Raw genomic sequence first — 24,675 nt, forward strand, 5'->3', positions numbered from 1 at the left:
TATTTCCCATGTCAGTTGAAGACAACTCCATCCTCCCAGCTGCTCCGGCTAATTACTCTGGGGGTCAGCCAGGATTCCTCTCTACTTTTCATGTCCTCTGATATCTTGGGAAGTCCTGGCATCTCTGCTTTCAAAATCAATCCAAAATCAAATCCCTCCTCACCACTTCCACTTTCACCTTTTACCATCTTAGTCTGATCCTCTCTCTGCACTTTTGGGCTCTTGCAGTGGCCTTTCCGCTGGTTTTTCTGCTCCCATCTTTCCCCTTAGTTTGTTCTCTCTCCACACAGAGCAGCCAGCTTGTTTATTCTAAGGCTTATAATACCCTCCTTGACACACATGGCCTCAGATCTCATGACCAGTGTTTTCCCTTCCTTGCTCCTCACTCTTCTCTGACTACAGAGACTTCTGCACTCTTACTCAGACAAGAAAACTACAACCTCAGGCTTTGCACCTGATGATCCCTCGGTCTGGAATGTTTTCCCCCATGTGACACAAGGCCTGCTTCCTCACTTTTCACATGCCACTTCCTCAGAGAGGCGGTCCCTGACCACTTTACATGGAGTTTCAGGGGAGGTCTCTCTGAGGGGTGGCAGAAGATAAATAGGAAGGAAAAGATCTGATTGAAGAGTGTTCTCGACTGTTGCAAGGGTAATCTCCTTCATATGTTTTTTTTTAAGATTTTTATTTATTTATTTATTCATGAGAGACACCAGAGAGAGAGCACGCGCGCGCGAGAGCGCCACAGGCAGAGAGCCACAGGCAGAGGGAGAAGCAGGCTCCATGCAGGGAGCCTGATGTGGGACTCGATCCCAGGACTCCAGGATCACGCCCTGGGCCTAAGGCAGGCGCAAAACCGCTGAGCCACCCAGGGATCCCCTCCTTCATGTTTTTTGCTACATTCCCAGTGTTCTGCACTTAGTAGGCATGCAAGAAATCTTTTTCAAATGAATAAATTTGGAGGTTATTGACAGGATATGAGATGCAAAATTTGGGATAGGGTGATAAAGATATTTTCTGTTAAACACCTTTGCTCAAACATTACCTTCTCAGCAAGGCTTTCTTTGACCATACTAAAAATACAGACTTAACCCCCAGATTTCCCCTGATCTTGTTCTATTTCTCTCCATAGCACTTGGCAGTTGTCACATACATATATACAACATGTATTTACATGTGTACTTAATTATATATTCGCATATGAATATAGAATACACACAATGTATATAAGACATTTATCACATACAGAGGTAAATTATTTACATATTGACACTATCATGTTATGTCAATAAGTAGTATTTATATGCATATTTTATTACATATAATTTATACTATACAGTCACATATATCTATTATAATAAGTATTTATATGCGAAACTGTTAAGTTTTACTTATTTGCCATATTTCTGGTCTCTCTCGCTAGAACATCAGCTCCGTGAGGGCAGGGAAAGAATCCCTAGCACCTCGCCCACAGCTTGAACTCCATAAATGTCAAGTGAATGAACTCCTTGGCTACCTGAGCCTCAGTCTTCCCATCCATAGGATGGGTGTGCCTTTACATCTGGAGGTACCCCATGTTCCACATCCTTTTTCCATCCCCCAGAGCACAGCTCCGAGAATTCCACAGTCAGGGTTTACATTCTCCCATACTTTGGGCGCTGTAGCCCACCACGTGCACCAGGCACGGGCCAGACAGGACTACCACCCCCAGCATGCCTCGCGCGTTAGGGACGTACCACAGCCCGTAGGGGTGTCTGGGTCTGACACGGGCGCCGACGGCACGGGAGCAGAGGCGGGCGCCCCTCTAGCTAAGCATCTGTGGTACGTCCCAAACTGGGGGCCCTTCAAGGCCCCGCGCTTCCGAGCTCCGCGCAAACTCTGGCTCTTGTACGACGGAGGTGGTTTGCTCTTCCGTTGCCCCGTGGCTTCGGCTCATCTCCAGCAGGAAGGCGAGGCTTCCGCCCGGCGCAGGGGGTGAGCTGGAGCACGGTGCCCCCAAACCCTAGACAGCATTTGGGGGAGGGGACTCAATTTGGGGGATCCCCTGATGGGCACATTTGGAGGTTCTGGGCCCGGGGTGGCGTTTGGGGTGGTTGTGTTCGAGGGGTCCCTTAGGAAGTGGCATTTGGGGACCCCAGGATGGTATTTTGAGTCTGTTTTAAGGAGTATCACTGGGAGGGAGGCAGGATTTATATACCCCTCGGAGGCAGGCGTTAGGGGGATGTTTGAGGAGACCCTTAAGGTCCGTGTATGAGTTCTCTGTCCATGAGGCAGGATATGGAGGTGCTCTCCAAAGGGAGAAGCGAAGTTTGAGGTTCCCGAAGTCCAGGTGGAATTTTGGGAGAGCTTGTTTCAAGCAAGGTCCTATGACAGAGGAAACGTTCGGGACCGACGTGGCATTGTGGATGTATCTATGGCCTTTGTGACCTCTAGTTTTATGATGAGGTCCCCCCGCGCTTAGGTACTCGCGGCGAGGCGACCGGACACGTCGGGGCCCACACGTTTTTAGGGAGAGGGACCCCCCCCCCCCAGCCCAGGCTGTTGAAGGGACGCTGGAACCCAGTGTGCTGGGCTCTTCCCGAGGGGACGGCGTGCTACCGGGCCTCCGTTGGTCGCGGCTTTTTTCATTATTCATGAGGAGGTGGGGCTGCTAAGGAAGCCCATTTTTGCCGCTTTCACACCTGGTCCGCTGGAAGTATCGGCTTGTGAATTATTCACGAGGGGGCGGATCAGCGTGCTGGAGGGATGTACTGAACGGGCATTCTGCAGTCTCCCGGGCAAACTAGAACTCGTTGATTAATCGTAAAGGTGAGTAGCGCCCAGAGTTTTCTGTGGCTTTTGTAGGGGCATTGTGCATAATTCATGAGGGGCGTAGCTTTTGCAGTTTCACCTGCTTGACCCGCTGTTAGCTTTCCCTTACAGGTTCCAAGATTTAAGCCTTAAGTCAACCAAAGGGACGAGGCCTCCTACATTGTTCATTCCTTATGACCCAGTAATTCCAGATTATCCACAAAGGCTCTAGATTCAAATCCCATCGATCCTTGCCAAACCCTGTGATCTTTAGCAGATCTTTCTGTGAGCCTGAAAATGTGTATGGGCACAATAATGATCAGATGAGTTTACACTCAGTTCACACTTTATTAGCCCATTTAATCCCCACAACAATCCTAGGAGATAGGTTATTATTATCCCATTTTATAGATGAGGAAACTGGGACACTGGGAGGCTAAGTAATTTGCCTAAACTTACTTAGAGTCAGTGAGTGGCTGGGCCAGGATTCAAACCCCATCAGTCAACCTAGTTCCAGAGTCTGTAGTCTTAATCAAATGCCGTAATGTACCCTCCACCACCACTTTAATGGCATATACTACTACTGATGTTAATCATATAGCACTTGTGCATGGCACTGTTCAAAGCCTTGTCTGCCTATTTACTCACTTAAACTCCCATCACACAAGGTAGGTTACTATTGTTCTCATTTTATGACTGGAGAAACGGTGGCCCAGAAAAGCAAAATTTCTAGCCCCTGGTCACACAGCCAGTTGTAGGTGGGTGGAAATGATTTTTGTGAGGGTTCAAGAACTCTCTAAGGAGGTCGCCTTTGAGCTAAGACCTGAAGGCCAGGAAGGAACCAATTTCCTGCTCTGCATTCCTGAGAACAGTGGCACAATGCATGGGAAGAACACATCACCATAATACGTGATCTGTTAAATATGATCTATTATTATTTGAGAGAAGTGTATTGGGTGTTTATTGTGTACCTGAGGCTTTGGTATATAGTTGTATCTCTCGTGACCTGGTCCTCTATCCATCTTACCTATTCAGTAGACATTGGAGGTTTTAGCATTCTGTTTTCCATTGTCCTTCTGTGGTTGGTTGACTCAAGGCATTGTTTTCTTTTTCTTTTATTTTTTTAAAGACTTTATTTATTTATTCATGAGAGAGAGAGGCAGAGGGAGAAGCAGGCTCCACACAGGGAGCCTGATGTGGGACTCGATCCTGGGACTCCAGGATCACACCCTGGGCCGAAGGCAGGCACTAAACCACTGAGCCACCCAGGCATCCCTCTTTTTCTTTTTAATGCTGAATGATATTTCATTGTCTGGTTAAGACATTGTTTTTTAAATAATGCTCCCAGTTGGGGGTTTCTCTGGTGGCTGAGTATACTCTCACCCCTAACCAGTTTTATATTAATATAAATATATATTTACATAGTTCTTTTTTTTTGTTTTGTTTTATTTATTTATGATAGGCACACAGTGAGAGAGAGAGGCAGAGACACAGGCAGAGGGAGAAGCAGGCTCCATACACTGGGAGCCTGACGTGGGATTCGATCCGGGGTCTCCAGGATCGCGCCCTGGGCCAAAGGCAGGCGCCAAACCGCTGCGCCACCCAGGGATCCCTACATAGTTCTTTCATGTTAATATATAATACTTTAATTTAACAGCGCCCTGTGTCAGCATTGCCAGCTCACTCCCTAATCCATATTCTCGGATTTTCATAATAGCACATTTTGCCTTTATGAGGTAAATGGGTTCTATTTCCAGCCCCATTTTACAGTTTTGGAAACTGAAGCACCTGGCAAAGTCATATTAGTGAGTCTGGATTCCGTTGGACCAAGGCAGCCCTGGTTCCTGTGCAGTTAGTCAGGGGTGGGGAGAAGGCATCTACACTTCCCCTGGGTTTCCCCTGTGGCTCTGCAGCATCGGTTTTCATTATTCATGAATAGGAAGGCGTGGCTGTGTTGCCTTGGCTGGAGTACTATAATCTCCAGTAGCTAGGGCTGTCTTGAGTGTTTCTGTCCATCCAGCCTCGTACATAATTCATAAGTAACTAGGTGGGACCTTTCTTGACCTCTCTGAGTTTCCAGGTTGAGCCGCTGCAGCAGCAGCATTATTCATTATTTATGAGCCAAGGGAGTGTGTTTTCCCTGTGGTAGCCCTTTTTCCCTGCTTACAGGGTATTAGATGCAGCAATAGGAGGACCTGTATCTTTTGTTCCAGCCCACCGGGCCTCATGCATTATTCATGAAAAGATGTGGCCTTAATCTCCTTGGCTTCCGGGCATCTGTGAAGTTATTAATTATTCATGAGCAATGGGGCATGGCTTCCATGTTTTAACATTGGCTTTTCAGGTTGCAGGGAGTTAGTCCAACCACCCGGCCTCGTGCATAATTCATGATCAGGAAGTGTGGCCTTGAGGTCCTTTCTTCGCTTCCTTGGCAGCCTGGATACAACCATGTATTCATTATTCACGTTCCATGTGGCGTGGCCTCTGCGTTTTTTGGTGGTTTTTTTTTTTACCTGTTTTCCTAGTTACTGCCACCTTTGCCACCAGGTGGAGCTCTTCCTCTTCAAATGAGTCACAGACGGGCAGGGACCATTATACATGATTCATGAATAGGCGCGGCCTGCTTGCATCCGGGTTCCTGGTGGGTGGGGCTCAAGGTTTTGTTCCGGCCCCGGGCTCAACGGCCGCCATCTTGTGTCGGCGGCGGAGGTGAAGGAGGTGGCAGGGTCGAGCACAAGTACTACCGCCGGGGGAGGAGAAGGCGGCCCAGGCGGCGGCGATTCTACGCGGCCCAGGCGGCGGGGAGGAGGAGGAGGAGGAGGAGAAGGAGGGTGGCGGCCGGGCTTGGCTTCGGCTCCTAGAGGAGTTGGCGGCGGCGCGACCCGGGGAACCGGCATTGGTAACAAACGGCCTTTCTCAGCGCCTTGGCCGGGGCAAGGGTTTCGGGAAGCATTGGAGGAGCCTGGGTCGGTGCTGGGCCAGGCTGATGCCGGGATGGGCGGTGGTGACTCGGATGCTAGGCATCCGTGGGGAGGGGGGTAGATTTTGGGGCGGGGTCGACATTTCCCATCCTGGACCAGCCCTCAACCTCCGAAATCTGACCTTGGGGTCAGACCCCCTGAGATCTGGGTTTAGAGACTCAGGCCTAGTATCCCTAGTCAGGGACCGGAACCCTATCCAGAACCTTGTATCGCAGGTCAGAACGCCCCTCAGTCGCCTGTAGAGACTTAAGGGATTGGCATTTTTGTTGGAAGCCCCCCACCAATGTATGCTTAAAGCCCTACCCCAGAATCTTCTTTCAGGCCCTCCTAGTTCCTCAGTGTTTGCTCACTTCCAAGAGAGGTTAGACCCCGGGGAGGGCCTTCATTTCTGTAAGTCTTCTCTAGTATATTCCTTCAGACCGCTCCCCCAACTCACAGGCATTCTCTGCCCTCAGAACTTCCAAGGAAACTAGACTTTGAAAGACGATTTGGGCCTGGCTTCTGTGTCAGAGATTCCTTCACATCTATAACCCCAACCTAGCCCTAGCATCTTCCATCAGAAAGCCCTCTGGGTCTGGCCTTTCTAGTCAGAGGTTCTCCTTTGCAACTACCCTTAAGATTTTCTTTAATTCTTAGTATTTGCTTTTACAGACTTTCTACTCTAAGGGAATGCCTTGTTTCATGGTCTCCGTATTCTTTTCAGAGACTACCTTTTGTGGGCCTTGGGATCTTCCTGATTACACACTCCCCTAACTCCCAGGATGCTCCCTCAGAGCCTCCCAGAGGACCAGATACCAGGGCAGAACTGTTTGGATACATAATTCTCCCATCACCAATCAGTCTGCCAGCAGCTGCCCTTGCAGACCCTGTGCCTTCTAGCTCTCTCTATCAAACTCACCTCAAACCCCACCCTTCACTCAGCCTCTGCCTTCAAAAGCCAACCAGGATTGCAGCTTCTCACACAGATCTCTTAACCTCACATAAGGCCCCAGAATCTGCCCTCGGAGTCTTTCAAGGTCCCCAGCATCAGTTAGAGGCCTTTAGGTTTTGTAGGATCTCAGCATCATTGTCAGATGTAGATGTCCCTTCCCCCAACAGGCCTATTTGTCCTCAGTCAGAGTAGACAATCCCCTTCTCAGCATCTACTCTCAGAGCCTCCATATGATTCCACAGAATTGGTCAGAGAAACCCAACCCTACTTGGAGACCTAGCCGGTATCTGCTTACTGAACTTTTTAGGGCCAGAACCGTCTGGGCTCAGCCTTCCCCTTCCACTCTGTCAAGCAGCTGGTGTACCTAGCATGTACCAGTCAGAGATATCAACACAAGGCCTTTGTGCTCCATTAGAAATTCCTCCCAAACTCTACCCTAGGACTCCACGTTTGCCTTCATAGCCTTCTGCGACTCTGACATTGATGTCATAGGCTCTTCTCTTCCTACGTGTCCCTGTTATTTTTGGTCAGAGGTTTTTCTGTGCTGACAGCATCCATTTCCAGAGACCCCCTAGGACCCGAGCGTCCTCCTGATGGAGAGCACCTCTCCCTGCAGGCCCTAGCATTTTCCTGTGGCCTTCTTGGGCCCCAGAATCCCCCCACCCATCCCCTGTGTAGCTTCCATGGGGCTCAGCTACTGCCCTCCTACCTCCCTGCAGCCTCAGGGGGGCCTCTAGTGCAATTTCCTGGCCTTCCCCTAAAAGATTCTTTCCAAAGAGCCAGATAGGGGTCTTAACGACCTGGCCTGACTCTGTCCTGCCTGCCCCCCATGACTTCTAACCCCCTTTTCCGTTTCCCTCTGAGCCTCCATGGGCTCAAACAACTACCTCCTGACTTCTTTCTTTTATGTTACCAGGGACTTCTCAGTTAATCCCTCCCAGGAGGCTTGACAGGCCCCAGCATCCTGTTCCCTAACTTCTCTATCCTGATAACCTGACCCTGTCCCCGCCCCCTCTCAAACCTGCTCCAGGACTCCTCCCTCAAACCTTCTCTGATTTGGGTGGTAGAGAATGTTCAGGCTTCAGAATCACCAGTTTGGAGACCTCAGGCAAGTTCTGAAACTCACTAAGCCCAGTTCAGCTTTGTTGAACAATGGATAGTATGTGCATCCTACTGGGGCCTGAGCATATGTTGAGGGAGAAATGGGGGATCTTTAGCTCCTTTCTGGGGTTTCTGTCCCAGAATCCTCTTGCTTGCCTTGAGACTGGGCTGTTCCGAATCTCTGCAATTGAAATCTCTGCAACAGTCACCCAAATCCTGCTTAGACCCTTGCTGGCAGCAACAAGAATCCTGAGGTAAAAAAATGCAGATATTAAAGATCTCTCTGGCCCTGGATCATCTCTGATCTAGGAAGCAAGGGAGATGGTATGTCCTAGATGAGCAAACCAGTGGCAAGACAAGGAGATAGTTAACTGAGTAACAGAGGCCACTGCAGGTATCCAGGGAGGATCTTACTTAGGTCTTCAAGTTGCTGAGTTTTGACCACAGAAGTAGACTTTTTTTTTTTTTTTTACCCTTCCCAGCAGCCCCTTGAGGATAGTTCTGTTTGTTCCTGCTTTTGGAAAAAGTAGGGCTCTGAGTAAATGAGATCCCTTCCCCAGGTCAGAGAGTCAGTGAATGGAAAAATCATGATTTGCTTTTGTCTCCATACTAATTCACCAACTTTCTCTTGTCTAGGTTGGTGCTTTGCATTCCCAGTAATTAGGTTGATTGGCTCCAGGGTCCTAGCCAGCCTCCTGCCTTCTGGGTCCTCCTTCCTCACACCTCATCCCTTAACTCTGTGGGCTGGGCCCTGAGCTTGGTCCTGACTCTCTTCTCCCGGGAGGCATTTGGCAAACAGGCCCGCACCAGCTGCATGACTGTGGGCAAGTGATTGAGTTCTCTGAGCCTTTGTTTTCTTACTTGTGATGTGGTGGGCATTGGTGTGGGATTAGACAAAGCCCTTTACCCTGTGATTGACGGGCAGTAAGCTCTTGGTAGATGATAGGGAGCTTCTGTTCTCCTGGTTAGTGTGAGAGTGTGACAGGTGCCAAGATGGAATCTTGGGTACCGTGGGGGTGTTCGGTGTGTTTGGGGGTCAGGAAAGTCTCAGTGTAGGTGGCTTACAGTGGGGAGAGCATCGGTGGCGAGGGGAAATGATTGAGGGTCCTGTTGTCTCTGGCATGGGGATCTGGTCATACACAGATCTCACTCCCACAGCAGACTCTATTGTTTTGTCTCTGGGACCCAGTGTGTGATGCCTGGCAGGTTAGCTCAACCTCACGAGCTCAGGTTTTCTCATTTGTCTGGCAAAGGTGCTCAGCCCTGCCTTGCAGGGCCGGGACCATCGAGGGGATGAAATGTGAAAACCTCAGGCAGCAGCCTAGGCTTCAGGGTCAGCAGATCCTGTCTTGGGCTCTGCTTGGCCACTGTGTTTATGGGAACCTTGGTCGAGTCACCAAATGTCCCCGAGTGAATTTTTTCCCTCAACTGTGAGTTGGGGGATGTTATTGATGGTAGTCCAGATCTCACGGAGATGCCTTAAGGGCAAAGTGAAGCAAGGCTTAGCGTGACATCTGGCACTGGGAGGATTCCTAATAAATATTCATCTGCCATTATTGTTAACCTGTTTAAGGGACTCCACAGGCAAAAGTGTGTATTTTTTCTTCCCATGACCTTTTTTATTGGCTTGGGTCTTTCCCCTCCCAGAGCTGGGGGGGGGAGGGGGGCTTTGGAAAACCCTCTTCCCCAAGCCCCTCCGGGTACTGGGTCTCCGGCAAGGTGTCTCCTGCCATCATGCTACCCTGATGGAAGTCTAAGGCACGTTTCCCTCCTGCACCCCTGTCACGGGGGTTAAGGGGGAGGAGAACGGCTGCTTGTTGTTGCCGCCTGCTCTGTGCCAGGCTCTGTGGTCTGGGCTCTCTTTCATCACTTCGGCAACTCCGTGGGGTAGGTAAGTGGCACTGTTAGCCCTTTGCACAGGTGAGGCAATTGAGCCAATGGGGCTTGAATGAGGTCTGTCAAAGAGTGGCAGGGTCTGACCTGAGCTGACACCCTCCTGACTTTCCCACAAGGACATTCTTCTTGTCACTCCTCTCACCCCGCAGGACTGGAGTCTCTCCCTCATGCTGGGCTGGGGAGAAAGGCGAATGGCCTAGTGGTCAGCAGCATGGATTGCAAGCCAGACCACCTGGGTTCAGATCTTAGCTCTGACAGCTGTGTGACCCTGGGCAAGTCACCTCACCTCTCTGCACCTGCCTCCTCTTCTGTAAAATGGAGATACCAGCCCTTAAGTCTTCCCTTCCCCTACAGTCACCACTAACCAACTGTAACACCTACATGCCCTAGGCTCACCTCTGATACTCCTTTTCCCTTCCAGATGTCCAGCTCGCCGCTGTCCAAGAAACGTCGCGTGTCCGGGCCTGATCCAAAGCCGGGTTCTAACTGTTCCCCTGCCCACTCCGTGTTGTCTGAAGTGCCCTCAGTGCCAACCAACGTAAGTGTTTCCTTCCTGGACCCTGGCAGGTTAGGGTAGTGAGAGTGGTGGGTGGGAGAGCCTTCGGTATTACCCTGCATCTGTCCACGCCCTCCTCTGTTTCTACCCAAACCTGTTCTTCTCCTCTGTTTCTAGGGAATGGCGAAGAACGGCAGCGAAGCAGACATAGATGAGGGCCTTTACTCTCGGCAGCTGTAAGTGGGGCCTCAGTTGGGCTAAGCACGGGGAGGGGCACTGGGAGGATTGGGTCTGGAGGACCAGACCTTGACCTGGAACACCCCCCAACCCCTCAGGTATGTGTTGGGCCATGAGGCAATGAAGAGGCTCCAGACATCGAGTGTACTGGTGTCAGGCCTGCGGGGCCTGGGCGTGGAGATTGCCAAGAACATCATCCTTGGCGGGGTCAAGGCTGTCACCCTACATGACCAGGGCACTGCCCAGTGGGCTGACCTCTCCTCCCAGGTACCTCTTGCTAGCCCTTCTCCCTTGCTGAGGTGCTGGTCCCCCACCCCCGGACTCGACTGCCACTACCTTCTTCCCTGGTTCCCCTTTGCAGTTCTACCTGCGGGAGGAGGACATCGGTAAAAATCGGGCTGAGGTCTCACAGCCCCGCCTCGCTGAGCTCAACAGCTATGTGCCTGTCAGTGCCTACACTGGGCCTCTGGTCGAGGACTTCCTTAGTGGCTTTCAGGTACCTTGGTGGGCGCAATGGGGGGTTGCACACCAACCACCCAGCCTCCTGCCCAGTTTTCTCCAAACCCACTTTTCCTTTGATCATTAGTTCTCTATTAAATGGGCCAGCTTGTGTGCCAGGTTTCACACTGGAGATGCAGGTGGGTTTTAGACCCTGGACCTGCTTTTTTGGGGGGCAGGGGTGTGAATGGGCAGGCCATAGAGCGTAGTGATTATGAGCACAGGCCAGAGCCAGACTGCCCTTGAGTGGGTCTCCAGTTCTATTATGATCTCAGGCAGGTCACTTGATCTCTTCTGCTTTGTTTTCTTTTTCTTGTTTGTGGACTTGGGACCGGTAGTAGTACCTACTTTGTAGAGTTTCTGTGACGGCTAAGTGTTTAGAATAGCAGCTGGTGCATGATAAGGGCCATCTGGTTATTTGTTAAATAAAAACTCTGAGCCTGAAAGAGGAGCTATGGGAGCTGAGCTTGTGCCCTGGGGCATCCCAGTGGCCGGACCCTGCTGCTGAACCTGAAGTAGTTAGTTGTAGGAGCTCACCCTGGTGGGCAAGGGTGAGCATTCGGGTAGAAAGAAAAGTCCCAAGGTACCTGGTTCAGTAGGCATTGTCTGGAGAATTGGAAGCAAATGGGTGTGGTAGGAGTGAGCTCAGACTTTGGCTGTGAAGGGAGGTTTACTTCTGTGTCTCCCAGGGCAAGGCAGGCCTGTAGGCGGGCAGTAGTGGGTGTTGATGCGTAAATGAGTCAGCTCCTCTCTACACTCTCCCCTCCTGGCTGCCTCATTACCTTGTCTGCTACCTTGCCCGCCCTGGTGTAGGGATTCGCATTTCTTTTTGCTGGGTTTCACCCTGGCCGAATGTGATATGTAGTAGATGCTTTGGGAGACAGTATCCACTGAACTGTAGTAGATAATTCTGTGAAAGCTTTAAGGACTCTTCTGAGTCCCCCCTGGTTCCGGCCTTCCTGCATTATTCTCTCCCTCTTGCCCCAGTGCTGGGCCCTTGTCCTGAGCCTCCACCTCTCCACAGGTGGTGGTCCTCACCAACACCCCCCTGGAGGACCAGCTGCGGGTCGGTGAGTTCTGTCACAGCCGTGGTATCAAGCTGGTGGTGGCAGACACACGGGGCCTGTTTGGGTGAGTGCCCCTATCCTCATCCCCCGACCCTTGCCAGGCCTGCGCCAAGACCCCTAAGCTCTCACCGCCTTGCCCCTTGGCCACCTGGGTTTCAGATTCTGTGTCCACCCCTCCCCACGTGACCTGAGTGCTGTGTGATTCCCAGCAGTGATGGGCTGAATTTGCTCAGCAAGTATTCGTTCTATCTCAAGGGATATGTCCAGTCCCCATGAGCATGGGACTCTGGGGCTTCAGCCCTGTTGCCTCCCTTTACAGGCAGCTCTTCTGTGACTTTGGAGAGGAAATGATCCTCACAGATTCCAATGGGGAGCAGCCACTCAGTGCTATGGTTTCTATGGTCACCAAGGTAAGGAGATGAGCCTCAGGGGTCCTAGAATGCCGATGGGCAGCAGCAGGCCTTCTGTCTGCTCCTGGTACCCTGAGCCTGCCTCTGAGGCTCACTCCTCCTTTAATCAGGATAGCCCCGGTGTGGTCACCTGCCTGGATGAGGCCCGACATGGGTTTGAGAGTGGCGACTATGTCTCATTTTCAGAAGTACAGGGCATGGTTGAACTTAACGGAAGTCAGCCCATGGAGATCAAAGTCTTGGGTGAGCTAAGGCTATGGAGGAATCAGGGGTGGTAGGAGGTATGTCCCTGGGCTCTGAGCGAGGGGAGAAAGACACATGCTGGGTGTCTGAGAGGACAGAGTCCCCTGGGTCCAACCAGAGCTGGTGGGCATGGGGTAGAGGTATTGTCTGGTGTTTGAGCTATTCCTAGGAATAGGTCCCTGGCATCTGCGCTAAGTGGGGGAAAGGTCTTTGGTGTTTAAACAGAGCAGATCAGAGACGATCCACTTCCTGTCTAAGCTGATGTAGACCGGGGCAGAGAATGTCTTCTAGTATAGTCTTGGGTCCAAGGGCCCAGGGTCTTGTGGGTTGCAAGCCTGTGTCTTGGGCAGAGGGGACATGGTTTCTGATGTCCCAGCAGGACCTGGGGTGGAGAGTTGGCTCCTGATGACTGAGCTGGGTCAGGGATGGAGTTTGCCTTATCTTGGGGGTATTGAGGGTTTTAGGGGAGGGCCGGTAGCCTGACAGTTTCCTCCTCTACCTAGGTCCTTACACCTTTAGCATCTGTGACACCTCCAACTTCTCCGATTATATCCGTGGAGGCATTGTCAGTCAGGTCAAAGTACCTAAGAAGATCAGCTTTGTGAGTGTGGTGGGTAGTGGGGGCGGGGAGGGGTTGGTCCTGGGCATTTCTAGGCTCTGATGTCCCATCCCCCACAGAAATCCTTGCTGGCCTCACTGGCAGAGCCTGACTTTGTGATGACAGACTTTGCCAAGTACTCCCGCCCTGCCCAGCTGCACCTTGGATTCCAGGCCTTACACCAGTTCTGTGCTCAGCATGGCCGGCCCCCTCGGCCCCGCAATGAGGTGGGTGAGTGGGTGGGCCAGCCAGGCCAGGTGACCTATGCCTCTACCTGTCTGCTCTCCCTTCCTTTTGCATCCCCCCCCCGCCCCCAACAAATCCCTCTTCCCACAGTGGCCTGACCGAGGTCTTCTTGGTCTTTCCTGCCCCACCAGGAAGATGCAACAGAGCTGGTGACCTTGGCACGGGCCGTGAATGCTCGAGCCCTGCAAGCAGTGCAGCAGGACAGCCTGGATGAGGACCTCATCCGAAAGCTGGCCTATGTGGCTGCTGGTGATCTGGCCCCTATAAACGCTTTCATTGGGGGCCTGGCTGCCCAGGAGGTCATGAAGGTCAGCACAGTGGGGAAGGGCAGGGCCAACAGTGGCCCAGGCCTGTCCCTGATTCCATCACTTACTGTCCATCTGCCTCAATTAACCACTGACCGCTTCCTCCTCCCCACCCCGCAGGCCTGCTCTGGGAAGTTTATGCCCATCATGCAGTGGCTGTACTTTGATGCCCTGGAGTGTCTCCCTGAGGACAAAGAGGCCCTCACAGAAGACAAGTGCCACCCGGTATGGGAGTGGGGCCCATGGGGAAGATGTCTTTGGGGGCATTTCTGGCGAGGCTCCCCCCGCACTCTGACCCTCCTCCCTTCGCATTCCTCAGCGCCAGAACCGTTATGATGGGCAGGTGGCCGTGTTTGGCTTAGACCTGCAAGAGAAGTTGGGCAAACAGAAGTACTTCCTAGTGAGTGTGACCCCCTTAGACACCCACTGCCTTCATCTCCCTGAGCCTCTGGCCCCCTCTTCTGGAGTCTCCTGCTTCCCAAGGGAGGGTCTTTTGGTTCTCGTAACTCTGTTGCGTGCCTTTTACCACTTATTTTTTTATCTCAAGAGAAAGCCTGGTTTGTCCTTCTGTTTCCTCCTCTGGCGCTGCCTTCCCTCAGATGGCTCTGGGTTATTTCTGATAGCCCTGGGACTTGAGGATGTGGCGCTAGCCCCACTCCACCTCTCCTGTTGTCTTCTGTCATGGGTAGGGGGTGGGAAGTGTGGAGTGATGCATACTGGCACATTCCCCTGTGTTACCCCAACCAGCCTCTATCTGTCTTCTTGGCTGCCTTCTAGGTGGGTGCAGGTGCCATTGGCTGTGAGCTGCTCAAGAACTTCGCCATGATTGGGCTGGGCTGTGGGGAGGGTGGAGAAATTGTTGTCACAGACATGGACACTATTGAGAAGTCAAATCTGAACCGGCAGTTTCTTTTCCGGCCGTGGGACGTCACGGTGAGTGGAATGGGGAGAAGGGAGTGGGATTTTATCCTCTCCCTTTCCTCCTGTCTTTTGTTTCCATTCTTTCTGGAAAGGAGGGAGGCCTCTCCATCTTTTTCCTTCAGCTCTTTCAGTTTCTCTGCGACACTCCTTTAGCAAACATTTCTTGAGCATCCTTGCATTGAATCTACCATTTTTTCATCTTTTTTTCTTTTTGACCTGTTATCAGTGCTGGTTGGGCCAGTGTGTTGGGGGGGTCGCCCAAACCACCCCCAAGTCTGATGATTGACTAGAAGGACTCACAGGACCCAGCCTATAGTCCTATTCACAGTTATGATTTCTTCTAGCAAAATGATGCAGAGCAAAATCAAAGGGAAAAGGCATCTGGGGGAGACCAGACACAAGACTACTCTCCCAGTGGAGTCGCACAGGACACACTTAACTCCCACAGTAGCAAGTTGTGACAACACGTGTGAAATGTTGCCAACCAGGGAAGCTCGTTAGAGACTCAGTACTCAGGGTTTGTACTATGGGCTGGTCACGTAGGCACCCTCCACTGGGCACATACCCAAATTCCAGCCTCCCAGAAGGAAAGCAGAAGTTCAACAGAAACCACACTTTGCATAAGCAGTCTAGGTACAGTGAGCTGCCCTTAGCAGGTAAGGCCTGGTGAGAACCCTCTGGAAATCCAGGTTCCCAGATGCCGACCAAGGGCTGATCTTGTCGGTAGGCCTTCCCTAGGAGAACGTTTGTGTTAGGGTCACTCTTCTCTGCCAGATGGAGTCTAGGTCATTCAGGGGCTCGAGCTGGGAAGCCTTCCATGGGGGACAGTGCCCTGTTTGCCTGCCTGGGATCTGTTCCCCTTTCTTTTTTTTTTTTTTTTTTTTTTAAGATTTTGTTTATTCATGAGAGACACAGAGAGAGGAAGAGACACAGGCAGAGGGAGAAGCAGGCTCCATGCAGGGAACCTGACGTGGGACTCTATCCCGGGTCTCCAGGATCAGGCCCTGGGCCGAAGATGGCACTAAACTGCTGAGCCACCCGGGCTGCCCTTTTTTTTTTTTTTAAAAAAATATGTTCTCCTTTCCATTCAGTGATGTCATCAGGTAGTCATTGGCCTAGGCACCGCTTTCAGCACTTGGGATACAGCAAGGAAACACAGGTTCTAAGGAGGGAGGACAGACCATAAGCAAGCAACACAGTATAATAGATTTGTAGTTAATGTTGATGAGTGCTGTGCAAAGGAAACAACAAAAGCAAGGCAAGGGAAGTTGGGCCTGTCTAGAAGACAGGTTGGCAGTTTCGATTATAGTGGTTAGGAAAGGGCTCAGTCCTGCACACCTGGAGGGTAGAAGGGAGTAGAGACCCCTTTTCTGGGTTCAGAGCACCCTAGGCCAGGATCCTGTTGGCGGGGTGGGATGTAGGAGATGAGCTAGAGGAAGTGGGGGCTAACTCATTTTCTCCTCTGTGGAAGGGGAAGCCAGAGGAGGGTTTTGAGCAGAGGAGGGACGTGACTGACCTAGGCTTTGGAAAGATCCTGTTTTGTTTGAGAGGATGGACCCGAGGCCTGGGTGCTGTTACCGGAAAGAACAATAGATGTTGGGTAGTCATAGAAACAGATGGTGGCCTCTTGCCTCTCGTCTACATTTGTTCATTGCTTCGCTTTCCACTGAGCCCCTGCCACTACTGTCACAGCCCTAGCCGTGTGGTACTGTCACAGACTGTCTCCTGCTAAATCAGGTAGCCTTCTGAACTCAGAGCCTGGTTCTTCCCAGGCATTAAGTAAACCCATTTTTAGGAGGATGGCCCTGTAGAGGTTTGTTGGGTGAATGCGTGAATAACTGAGTTCTGTGTTTCCTCGTCCCACCCTTATCCCCCTTAGAAGTTAAAGTCTGACACAGCCGCTGCAGCTGTGCGCCAGATGAATCCGCACATCCGGGTGACAAGCCACCAGAACCGTGTGGGCCCTGACACAGAACGCATCTATGATGATGATTTCTTCCAAAACCTGGATGGTGTGGCCAATGCCCTTGACAACGTGGATGCCCGTGAGTTTGGAGGAGGGTGAGGAGGTAGGCGGGGGAGGTGGTGTGCAGGTGTGCCATCAGGGATGCCTGTCTTTCCATTCTCTGTTGACATTCCTGTCCTGATACATGTGCCCCCCCCCACACACACACACACAACCTATCCCCCTTAGGCATGTACATGGACCGCCGTTGTGTGTACTACCGCAAGCCACTACTGGAGTCTGGCACACTGGGTACCAAGGGCAACGTGCAGGTGGTGATCCCCTTCCTGACAGAGTCCTACAGCTCTAGCCAGGATCCGCCTGAGAAGTCCATCCCCATCTGCACCCTGAAGAACTTCCCCAACGCCATCGAGCACACTCTGCAGGTGAGCACACTCTGCAGGTGATCCGCTTTGTTGGGGGGGGAAGGGGCAGGGAAGGGAGGGAGCAGGCACCTTCATGGCAACTAGGCCCCCTCCCCCTCCGGTGTCACCAGCCAAAGCTCAAGATGTGCTTTCTCTCCAAACTTTCCTCCCTCGCTTCCCATCCAACAGCCTGTGTTTCTAGAGCGATTTCATTCATCTTTCATTTTGAAAAGTTTTCAACACAGAAAGACAAAGAGCGGTATGGTGAACACTCAGCGTTCGTCACCTAGATGTAATAGTTAATGTTTTGACACATTTTCTTCTTAGATTGCCATATCTTTCCTTCTTTGTGCTGAAGTGTCTCATGGGTATCACAGCACTTAACTCCTTAACATTCTAACAGGCATCTGTGAGGGAAGTATGTTCTGCCTAACAGGGTCTCTTCGACCTCGGCATTGTTAACATTGAGGGCCAGGTATTTCCTTGCCAGTGCAGGGTGGATGGGTGGGTGGGTGGCATCTGCACTGTCCACTGCTTAGCGGCATCCCTGGCTGCAGGAGGGTGCGGTTGCGACTACTCACAAGGTCTCCAGACATTGTCAGATATCCCCCCACTCCTCCAGGGGGCAAAATCGCTCCCAGGTGAGGACCACTGCTATCTATCCCAAATCCTGCTTGCACGCTGAACAAAATTACTGGTGATTACCTCCTGCAGTTATTTAGGTCTTTAATGTTTTAGTTCTTCTTCACGTGTCACCAGGTGATGCTCAGAATGGCTTCAACAGCTAGTTTCTCAGGATGATCCTGTGCACCTCTCACCAGGCTGAGTCTTGATAAAGTGAACGCACCTATGTAACTGGTATACCAGGGCCACGAAGGAGAACCTAAGGGTGACCTGAGGATAACGATTGTGCTATCAGAATGACTGTAGTCTTCGAGAACAAACCATTCAGAGTATTCAGTTAGGAGCAAGGGGGGGTGGCGAGATCCAAACAGGGCAAAACTGGCTTCCTTGGCCACCTTCCCTTCTGCCTGTAGTTCCAGAGTATGCACGTTCATATTTGTGCGCCCTCCATGGTCTCACTGAGCTGTGTGTGACTTTGGATTCCACCTCATTGTGCCTGACTCCTCTGTGAAACGGGGCTGACAGCATTGTCAGTCTCATGGTTGCGAAGCACTTGGCATTTACTGTTTATTTGGTGCTGTTTAAGCGAATTTTTGAGTGGATACGTCCTTGCTCATTTCTTTGCAAGCCCACCTCATGCAAGCCCACCTCATGATAGGTATTACTGATAACAATATCTGTTTTAGGAAGGAGAGTGCAAAGGTAAGTGTTGCTGTGTGTTTCTAAAGTCCCAAAACTAGATACTAGGTAGGAGAGCTGGGGTTTGAACCTAGATGTCCTCTCCTCCCAGCCCTTCCACCAGTGAATGCATTTACTGTCTTTAGGAATTTTCAGAGTACAGGAATTCCTTAGGAATTTATAGAGTGTCTGTCTGGTTTGCTGCTCAGCCCCAGGGCCTGTATGGCAATCATTTTTGATTTGGGTCTGATGGTTTTTTTCTTTTTTAAAACTGGTAAAATATACATAGCTAAAAGTTTGGCTTTTGTTGTTTTTTTTTAATCGAGACATATGGATCTCTAGTGAGGTACACAGATCCTTAATAATTTTATTCCGTGGCCCAAATCAAGTTCATTCGTTTTTCAATTGAGGCACTGGGGGTGTGGGGAAGGTTGGGGAGTAGGGGCGGAAGGTTTCTCTTTGCTCAGAGCAGCGGTGTTCTTCTAACTGGGTTTATTTACGGACGGTCTTTGTAATGACAAATAGCCAGTTGTCAGCTGTCACTCCATGCAGTCCATCTGCTCTGTCTTGCAGTGGGCTCGGGATGAGTTTGAAGGCCTCTTCAAGCAGCCAGCAGAAAACGTCAACCAGTACCTCACGTAAGTAACCAAACGCCCCTTCAGCCCACCCTGCCTGCTAGTAGCCAAGGCATCCCGTCTACTTTTCTTGCCAGTAACACCCAGCACCAGGCACACTTTGCAAATGAATCAGTGAAGGCTTGGGCCTCATACCACTGGGGGTCAGGATTAGCTTTCCCTGGAGAAAGTGGGGTTGCCCTGGAGCCCACTCCTGGGGCTGCTGTGTAATCCTGCCCCTTTGACCCCTCCAATTCCTGATAGAGACCCCAAGTTTGTGGAGCGGACCCTGCGGCTGGCGGGCACCCAACCCCTGGAGGTGCTGGAGGCTGTGCAGCGCAGCCTGGTGCTGCAGCGGCCACAGACCTGGGCTGACTGTGTGACCTGGGCCTGCCACCACTGGCACACCCAGTACTCTAACAACATCCGGCAGCTGCTGCATAACTTCCCTCCCGACCAGGTAATGCCCACTTGCCAGGTCCATTTGGTGCAATGCATTTTCCCTGAAATAGGGACCTGCTCTGGGCTCTCCACATGCTCTTTCTGTCAAGCCAACTGTGGCAGGTACCCCCAGGGCATGGGGAATCTCAGAAGAATGATTAAGTCTGACCTGTTTTTCCCATCGCCTTGCCTTCGAGCAAGAAACTTGCATTTCTATTTCCTTTGCCAGTGGCAGACTCTGAGCCCTACTCAACTCCCAGGCTGTATAGATTATGGGGGAGAAATTTTGTAGTCAAGAGAGTAGGAATCAGTATGGGTTCAAACCCCAGTAGCATTTGCACTTGGGCAAAATCACATAACTTCCTCGGCACCTCAGTCTTGTCATGTGTGCAGGAGACCTAACAGTAATTTACCTCATGGGGGTTTTTGTCAGAATTTATTGGTACTTAACTAATAGTAAGTTGGTCTGGTGCGTGGTAGTCCGTAAGAGTTTGTGAGATGGCTGTGTATCTTGCACAAAACAAAGTGCCCAGGAATTTGGCAGTTGTGTGCTCAGTGAGGTCCCTGATTAAGCCTGGCATCAGAACTTCCATCTATAGGACCCTACAGGTGAGGTCTTTCATGACTGACTCCAGCGCGCCCTGTGTGTGCCCAGCCAGGGGTAGTGAGGGCACATCTGGGACCAAGGCGAGGAGTTAGGCTTGTTAGAGAGGCCTCTGCTCTCAGGTCCTGCCCCTCAAAAATCTCTTTACTCCTTTAGCTCACGAGCTCAGGAGCTCCATTCTGGTCTGGGCCCAAACGCTGTCCACACCCGCTCACCTTTGATGTCAACAATGTAAGTCTCTTCCCTGTGAGTCTCTTAGGTCTGGTGGACGGTTGGAAGGGAGAAGGAAGGGAGGGAAGGAGGCCTACTCTTCAGGCAAGAGCCGATGTGCTTATTACCCTTCTGGGCCCTGCCTTCTCCCAGCCCCTGCATCTGGACTACGTGATGGCTGCCGCCAACTTGTTTGCCCAGACCTATGGGCTGACAGGCTCTCAGGACCGAGCTGCTGTGGCCACACTCCTACGGTCTGTGCAGGTCCCCGAGTTTACCCCCAAGTCTGGTGTCAAGATCCACGTCTCTGACCAGGAGCTGCAGAGCGCCAATGCCTCAGTTGGTGAGGGTGTTTGGCCAGTCGGCCAGGAGTCACCACTTCACTTGTACCCTGCCCGGGCCAGGCTCCCCACCAGTTCTCCACCTCTGGCTCCGCTCTTGCCACCCCAGGCCTGAGGCTTCCCCACACCTTCCTTTGAGCCTCTCTCCTTCTGAAGTGTGAAGAAGGTGGTCAGTTGGGGCAAGTTGTCTCTCTCACTTCTTCCTTCTCCCTACTCTCTGGCCTTCTGTTTGTATTTGCCTTGGAAAGCACAACTTCTGTTTCTGTTTTATGTTTCTCTGGGGGGTATGATCTCTACCAGTGGTCTCTCTCCCTTGACATCTGGCCCCCGAGTTCCTCTGTGTGTGTCTTCACCCTAATATCTTCCTCCATATCTTTCCTCAGCACTCCCTCCCCATCTCCCTGCAACTCCCCATCTCCCCATCTCTTTCCTCTAGCTCATGCTGCGTATCAGGTAAGAGGCCAAATAGTAACTCTCAGGCTTTGCGGGCTATAGATTGTATGCAGCTAATCACCTGTCATGATTGAAGCACAAAAGCAGCCATGAACAACATGTAAATGAATATGTGTGGCTGTTTTCCAGTAAAATTTTATTGATACAACATAGGGCGGGTGGGCTGACCTCGGCTCGGGGCCTTCGTTCATTGCTGCCGCCCTGCCCCCCCCCCCGCGTCCCCCCCCCCCCCGGCCCTGTAGATTTATTTATCTTCTCTTCCGTACCTTTTCTTATCCATAGACTAGATACTGCACTCGCAGCTGTGGGGCTCCCCCTGCATTTACCTTTTATGCCCCCCATCTTCCTTTCCATAGATCTTCTTCTCCTGCTGTCTCCCCTATCGTCTCTCCATCTCCCTTCCCAAATCTCTGCCCTTTCATGTTCCTCTCTGTATGTTTCTTCCCATCTTTCCTTCCATATCTCCCTTCACTTTACTCCTGTATTTTCTCCACTTTTCTCCTCATAGACATGTGCATACGTGCATGAAGCTGTGTAGCTGTACACGAGATTTATATAACGTATGTAACATATATGTAAAATGTATATAAATGATACATGTAAAGCATGTATGAAATGTAGAACACCTACATGTCTCATGTCCCCATTCTCCCCTTTTTGATCTTCTTTCTCCCACACCATATCTTTCCTCTATCTCCATGTCTGCGTGTTCCCCCCAGTATCCTCTCTGTATATTTTTTTCATCCCCTGTTTCCTTCCCCCTCACTCATATTCTCCATGTCTTTTCATCTCTTTTTATATAACATTCTCCCTAAGATCTGCAGCTCTCCCATTAGGATTTATCCGTGTCCACTTCATCCTGATGTCTTCCTTAGTGTCTCTGGAGAGCTCTCTTTTGATATACCCAACTCCCTTTCTGTCTCCTTCAGGTTTGTTCTCTCTTGTCCTGCTCTGCCTCTCCCTCTGGACCTCCTTTCTCTCCCAGGATAGGTTCCTTTTCAAGTCTTCTCTATGTGAACATCTTTTGCCCTTCCTGATCCCCCCGCCGCAGGGCCCCTGTTTCCACCTCAGACACTGGCCTGGATCTAAAGGGGCTGATGGTGTCCCTTTCTTCCTGCAGATGACAGCCGTCTAGAGGAGCTCAAGGCCACACTGCCCAGTCCAGAAAAGCTCCCTGGATTCAAGATGTATCCCATCGACTTTGAGAAGGTGCTGGGTGGGGGCCCTGGGCAGGCAGGGGGATGGGCTAGACAGAACTGACCTTTAGGAATCTGATGGCAGCCCCAGGCCCTTATGGGAATTGGATCATGGGCCTGCTATATGGCCCTGAATGTATAGATGTTCCCAGCCATGCCTTTGTGATCTGAGAGCCTGGCAGGTAATTGCAGTGGAGGATACTTGTCCACAGAGGCCAGGAATCCTCTTCCTCCTCTGACACTGATCCTCTCTCGTCCTCTCCCCACCCTTCCCCTTCTCCCTACCTCATTCATAAAAGGATGATGACAGCAATTTCCATATGGATTTCATTGTGGCTGCTTCCAACCTCCGGGCAGAGAACTATGACATTCCCCCTGCGGACCGGCATAAGGTGAGGGGAGTCTGGACCTGATTTCCCCCCTCACCCCTGGCTTGAGTTCTCTACATTCCATTCATTCAATGTAGGCTCTGAGCCGCTTCCACCTTAACTACCGTGTTTCTTGATCCTTCCTGCCTCACAGAGCAAGCTGATTGCAGGGAAGATCATCCCAGCCATTGCCACAACCACAGCAGCTGTGGTTGGCCTGGTGTGTTTGGAGTTGTATAAAGTGGTGCATGGGCACCGACAGCTTGACTCTTACAAGAATGGTTTCCTCAACTTGGCCCTGCCCTTCTTTGGCTTCTCTGAACCCCTTGCTGCACCCCGTCACCAGGTAAGGGCCTGTATCAGGGCAGGTAGGTTTGTGAGCAGGGGGGTTTCTTCTGTGGAGCTGGCTTTAGTTTGCTTGCATAGCCTGTCACTAGGTGAGGGTTTCTGTCAGCATGCACCTACTCCTTTTGTGCACACCTTATTCATTTATTTCCTTGCCCTGTTTTGCGCTAAGCACTGGTGTGAATCTGCCTGTAGAAGCCCTCAAAAAAGATGGAATATTTTAATTGTACCCTAAGAGGTTATTAATAACATAATAATAGCTATCAACATTTACTGGGTGCTTATGGCAAGTACCTTTACTCACTTTATTCATTAACTTAAAATGTTTGCTGAGCACCTGTGTGCCAGATACTCTTGTAGGTAGTAGGATTGTATTTGTGCAACAGATTATATAACATGATAAATGATTTTAGAACCTCCCAAGAAACAGCAGGGCAAGGAGGACTTGAGACTACCAGGTGGCAGGGGGATGGGATGGGGCCTTCAAATGTGGGATGGTCAGGAAAGGCCCTGCTGAAAAGATGACCTGTAAGCCCAGACTTGGGCTCCCTCCCTCCGGAGGGAGACAGACCATGCAGGCTCCTGGGAGGAGAACATTCCCAGGCCACAGGGACCATTCTCTTCACGGGTCCCAAGGTAGGAGGGTGCCTGGTGTGTTTGAGGAAGAGTAAGTTGGTAGAGCTGGGGCGGGATGACGGGGTAGGAGGTTAGGCCAGAACAGGCTCCCAGTGCCTAGGCTTGTCAGTCATTGGTCACCGAAAGGTTTCGGTTGCTAGCTCAAGTTGTGACAGAAGCCACGTTTTTGATGGAAGAGGCTTGCAGTCTGAGCACATTAGCCTGAGTCGGGGTGGGCAGCAGGGGTGAGGACAGGACTGACGGGGCTAGGCCCTGTGCTGGCCCCTATCCCATCAGCCCACTTATTGCCCCACAGTACTATAACCAGGAGTGGACGTTGTGGGATCGCTTTGAGGTCCAGGGTCTGCAGCCTAACGGCGAGGAGATGACACTCAAACAGTTCCTTGACTACTTTAAGGTGAGGCCCCTTTCTCACCTCCACCCACAGGCAGAGTGCTGGTGAGATTCACTAGGCTGCCCACCCCCGTGACACCGCTGTCCCCCCTTCCCCCTCCTCCAGACAGAGCATAAATTGGAGATCACCATGCTGTCCCAGGGTGTGTCCATGCTCTACTCCTTCTTCATGCCAGCCGCCAAGCTCAAGGAACGGTTGGATCAGCCGTGAGTTGGGGGGCTTCTGCTCACAGCTGTTCTAGCCCATTTGGCTGCCCTTTGCCTCTGTCCCTGCCACCCAGCCCTCCCTCACTTTTTGCCTCCCTGACCCTCTGTTCCCCCCACCCCTCAGGATGACAGAGATCGTAAGCCGTGTGTCGAAGCGAAAGCTGGGCCGCCATGTGCGGGCGCTGGTGCTTGAGCTGTGCTGCAACGACGAGAGCGGCGAAGACGTCGAGGTTCCCTATGTACGATACACCATCCGCTGACCCCTGTCCACGCCCGTAGGCTGGCCCCAGCCCTGACTCCTACCCCACCCCACCCCCCAGCCCAGGGCTCCCATCAAGCCTCTGGCAGTGGTCCAGCTAGCCACGCCTGGTGTCCCCTCCTCATCTCCCTCCCTGCACCCCTCTTGCCGCTGCTTTCTACCTTATTTGGAACCTGAATCCTAATAAAGAATTATTAACCCAGACGTGGCATTCCC

At 51.5% G+C, this 24,675-nt stretch overlaps 1 protein-coding gene across 2 annotated transcripts; it reads left to right on the forward strand.

The window, feature by feature from the left end:
• Positions 1-1,833: 1,833 nt before the first annotated feature.
• UBA1 (ubiquitin like modifier activating enzyme 1) lies at positions 1,834-24,663 on the forward strand. 2 transcript variants are annotated; one of them, XM_055337887.1, is made up of 26 exons: positions 1,834-1,974; positions 10,121-10,237; positions 10,373-10,431; positions 10,531-10,699; positions 10,794-10,928; positions 11,955-12,061; positions 12,317-12,407; positions 12,518-12,650; positions 13,154-13,251; positions 13,329-13,475; positions 13,626-13,802; positions 13,920-14,024; positions 14,119-14,199; positions 14,577-14,732; positions 16,600-16,765; positions 16,915-17,111; positions 18,966-19,030; positions 19,271-19,466; positions 20,208-20,282; positions 20,415-20,604; positions 22,176-22,264; positions 22,551-22,643; positions 22,774-22,965; positions 23,896-23,997; positions 24,100-24,200; positions 24,325-24,663. In XM_055337887.1, exons 2-26 carry the CDS (start codon positions 10,121-10,123, stop codon positions 24,458-24,460), a joined length of 3,177 nt encoding a protein of 1,058 aa, XP_055193862.1. In that variant the 5' UTR covers positions 1,834-1,974; the 3' UTR covers positions 24,461-24,663. The 2 variants fall into 2 exon arrangements, with proteins under 2 accessions (XP_055193862.1, XP_055193861.1); XM_055337886.1 differs by lacking the exon at positions 1,834-1,974 and adding an exon at positions 5,493-5,689.
• Positions 24,664-24,675: the final 12 nt, after the last annotated feature.

Source organism: Nyctereutes procyonoides, unplaced genomic scaffold (assembly GCF_905146905.1).
Source record: "Nyctereutes procyonoides isolate TBG_1078 unplaced genomic scaffold, NYPRO_anot_genome, whole genome shotgun sequence".
Taxonomy (NCBI): domain Eukaryota; kingdom Metazoa; phylum Chordata; class Mammalia; order Carnivora; family Canidae; genus Nyctereutes; species Nyctereutes procyonoides.

Coding starts and splice junctions, on each gene's coding strand:
- UBA1 (XM_055337887.1), top strand. CDS start 10,121: ATGTCCAGCTCGCCGCTGTCCAAGAAACGTCGCGTGTCCGGGCCTGAT. Junction 14,025..14,118: donor CAGAAGACAAGTGCCACCCG/GTATGGGAGTGG, acceptor CGCATTCCTCAG/CGCCAGAACCGTTATGATGG. Junction 22,644..22,773: donor CCCCTGCGGACCGGCATAAG/GTGAGGGGAGTC, acceptor CCTGCCTCACAG/AGCAAGCTGATTGCAGGGAA.